This window comes from Musa acuminata, chromosome BXJ3-9, assembly GCF_036884655.1.
Source record: "Musa acuminata AAA Group cultivar baxijiao chromosome BXJ3-9, Cavendish_Baxijiao_AAA, whole genome shotgun sequence".
Classification (NCBI taxonomy): Eukaryota; Viridiplantae; Streptophyta; class Magnoliopsida; order Zingiberales; family Musaceae; genus Musa; species Musa acuminata.
In genome coordinates, this window is record NC_088357.1 from 12,490,341 (window position 1) to 12,493,514 (window position 3,174).

The following is a 3,174-nucleotide window of genomic DNA, read 5'->3' on the forward strand; positions in this document are numbered from 1 at the left end:
GCTAATGCATCAAATCCATGAGGTCCCATGCAATTTTCTTCTTGGGTGGATGCAGTAACATCAAAATGCACACATACGTACACACTTGTGCACAAGCAAAAGCGACTGCACATGGAATGCATCTTCGGGTAACTCTATTCATGTCTTGCGTTATGTAGACGCAACTCCGTTGTTCACTTATCCTGCATGTACGTGAGGGTTGCATGTGTTCATGGTACTTGTAACTCTCGATCGGCCAACCCATGACAAGGATCAATCGTACTCCTTGTTTCATCATGCTATGTGTGATCGTTGTTGAACCTATGTATAGCTTTCTGCAGTGACAGATACACTAGGATCGATCTACCCAACTGGTGGAATTATATGCATGAGTTCTTTATTTCGTCTGCTGCCATTTCCAGTTCAGTATGTAGCATTCCAGCTAGGGTTCTTCACAGAGAGCGATGCTTAATAGTTGCTATCTGGTGGTTTCTACTTTTCTGGGAAGCAAATGATTCATGTGAGCAGGAGAAGGGAAAGGAGCAGATAGGTGAAAAGGAGCTCCGTGTGTATATAAGAGCCTCACATGCTCATGAGACACCTGTAGGGGACAGAACAAAAGGGAAGAAGAGAGGCGGAGGAGGCATCGAGGCAGTAGTAAGCCATCAAGCTGTATCAATGGGGAGGCCTCCCTGCTGTGACAAGGTTGGCATCAAGAAAGGACCATGGACTCCTGAGGAGGACATCATCTTGGTCTCCTATATCCAACAGCACGGCCCTGGAAACTGGAGATCAGTTCCTTCAAACACCGGTGAAGTTGCCATACCTTTTCTGCTCCCAAGTCATCTCTCTCTTTTCACTGCTCTCGCTCTCTCTCTCTCTCTCTCTCTCTCTCCCTCTCAAGAAATTTTCTTCTTTTCTCTTTGTTATCTTGTTTTGTTCTCATGATACTAATGTTAAGTAAATGCCTGCCCTTCTCCCTCTGCCTTTCTTTTAAGGAATTTACTTCTTTTCTCTTTGTTATCTTGCTTTATTCTCATGATACTAATGTTAATTAAATGCCAAGCTCCAATGATCTTGTGGTCTTGTTGTAATGCTTGCTTCTCTATATTTTTATCTGTTTTTAAAGCAGGTTTTTCTTTTCTTTTTCGGGTAATGATATCTTGAGATTTGCAGGCCTGATGAGATGTAGCAAGAGCTGTAGATTAAGATGGACAAACTACCTCAGGCCTGGAATCAAACGTGGCAACTTCACTCCACACGAAGAGGGAATCATCATCCATCTGCAGTCCTTGCTTGGAAACAAGTAATCTTCCTCAACTCCTCCCACAATCTTGCTACATTGCAATCTGTTTCATGATCAAATTGGCGTGTTAAGCTTCGAATTAGGTTTCTCTAACTTTCTTCCGTTGCGGTTTTATCTCCAAGTTAGATGGGCAGCCATAGCTTCTTACCTTCCCCAGAGAACAGACAATGATATCAAGAACTACTGGAACACACACCTCAAGAAGAAGATCAAGAAGTCCCACACAGCCACTGATGGCTACAACATGTCTTCTGGCACGAGCCCCAGCTGTCAGGACTACATGCCCGAGGGTTATGACATGGAAACGAGGAAGCAAGACATCACCGTCCTCACGTTCCCACTCCCCAGTATGCGCCTGACACCCCCTATCTATGCCTGCAGCACCGGGAACATCTCCAGGCTTCTCGAAGGATGGGCGCGTTCCTCGAAGAAGAACACCCAAGGGAAGCTGCAAGAGCGTGCCATTGCTGATGACAGCCACAGCAGCAACAATGACGCCACTGCAGCAGCATCGGTCAGAGAGAAGAGTCGAGCTGCGGGTGATCAGGGATGCAGCACGGCCATGACGCATGAAGACCTCGGCACACTGCTGTCGTTCGAGAGGGTGAGCGGCGGTTCCTGGGAGAAGACCGCCGCGGGGAAGGCGTCCTTCGGCGATGCTGAAGCCAAGCAAGGTGGGGAGAACCACCAACCGCCATTGTCCTTTTTGGAGAAATGGCTCTTCGACGAGGCCTCGGGACAGGTGGATGAGCTGATGGATCTCCCTGTTGATTGCTGCTCATTGTCCATGTTCTAACTTTGTTCTGCCATGCTTTCTTGATGATTCCACCAAGCTTTCCAGAATCAAAAGCAAGTGAATTATTACTGCATTCTACTCACAATTCTAAAGGAAAACTGTAAGCATGAAGCAGAAATGTATTGCAAATGTAAACAAAAGGAGAAGTTTAATTCTTCATGTAATAGTATTATTGTAACAATCAACTATATATATGATAATGTCATTTTCGTTGATAATTCGTCGAGTCTCTCTTATTCTTAAAATTATTTTTTAGAGTTTACATATTTTGAAAGGATAAAATCGTACGGTACACCCATCGTACAGCAGATAATTCCTCACGAATCTACTGACCGACCAAATGATCCCTTATCAAATATATATATATATATATATATATATATATATATATATATATATTCTAATCTCTTAACATGTTCGTTGTCTAATACCAGAACTGCACTGATTAACCCAAATATTTTCACTCTTTATTCTGCATGCGGCAGATGGGGAAGCAAGATAAGACAGGATTTAGCATGCATGGGCCTAAGGCATTAAGTACAAGAAAGAACTAATTAAGTCTCCAGCATTTCCAGTGCATTGGTGGGTCTGAGGAAGGAGAACCAACTACCAAAGATGTGAGTTGTAGTCCCCGTGAGCCATCTCGTCTGTGGTGATTCGTATAATAAAAGTGATATGACCAGAATTTAATGTCCATGTGCTTCACTATCGAGGCAGAGAATGAAGAAAAATGAGGGCTCAGCAGCAATCAAAGAACATAAACCATCAACCTACATAAATATCTCACATTTGATGGGTGCAACTCATCTGCACTGTTTCTCTACAGTATAGGATCTGAGGAGATCAAAATATTATTTCTGTAGCTCAAACTCTTATCAAGAAGACCCAATAGATTGTTTCTCCATAGGACAGTGTATGTATTTGAAGGATCCTAACATAAACTGTTCTCCGAATTTTCTATCCATGTACAAATCCCTACTTTTGTTTATATCCTAAGAAAATAAATATATATAAACCCTGTTGCACAGAAAAGATATAGTACTGTATAAGCTATGAACTATCCTTACCCAAGGTGATCTTTCATGCATGTCTC

At 42.8% G+C, this 3,174-nt stretch overlaps 1 protein-coding gene across 1 annotated transcript; it reads left to right on the forward strand.

Moving 5' to 3' along the window:
* The first annotated feature begins 348 nt into the window (after positions 1 to 348).
* LOC135650254 (transcription factor MYB60-like) lies at positions 349 to 2,299 on the forward strand. The gene is made up of 3 exons (XM_065169523.1): positions 349 to 790; positions 1,156 to 1,285; positions 1,412 to 2,299. Exons 1-3 carry the CDS (start codon positions 364 to 366, stop codon positions 2,079 to 2,081), a joined length of 1,227 nt encoding a protein of 408 aa, XP_065025595.1. The 5' UTR covers positions 349 to 363; the 3' UTR covers positions 2,082 to 2,299.
* The last annotated feature ends 875 nt before the right edge of the window (positions 2,300 to 3,174 follow it).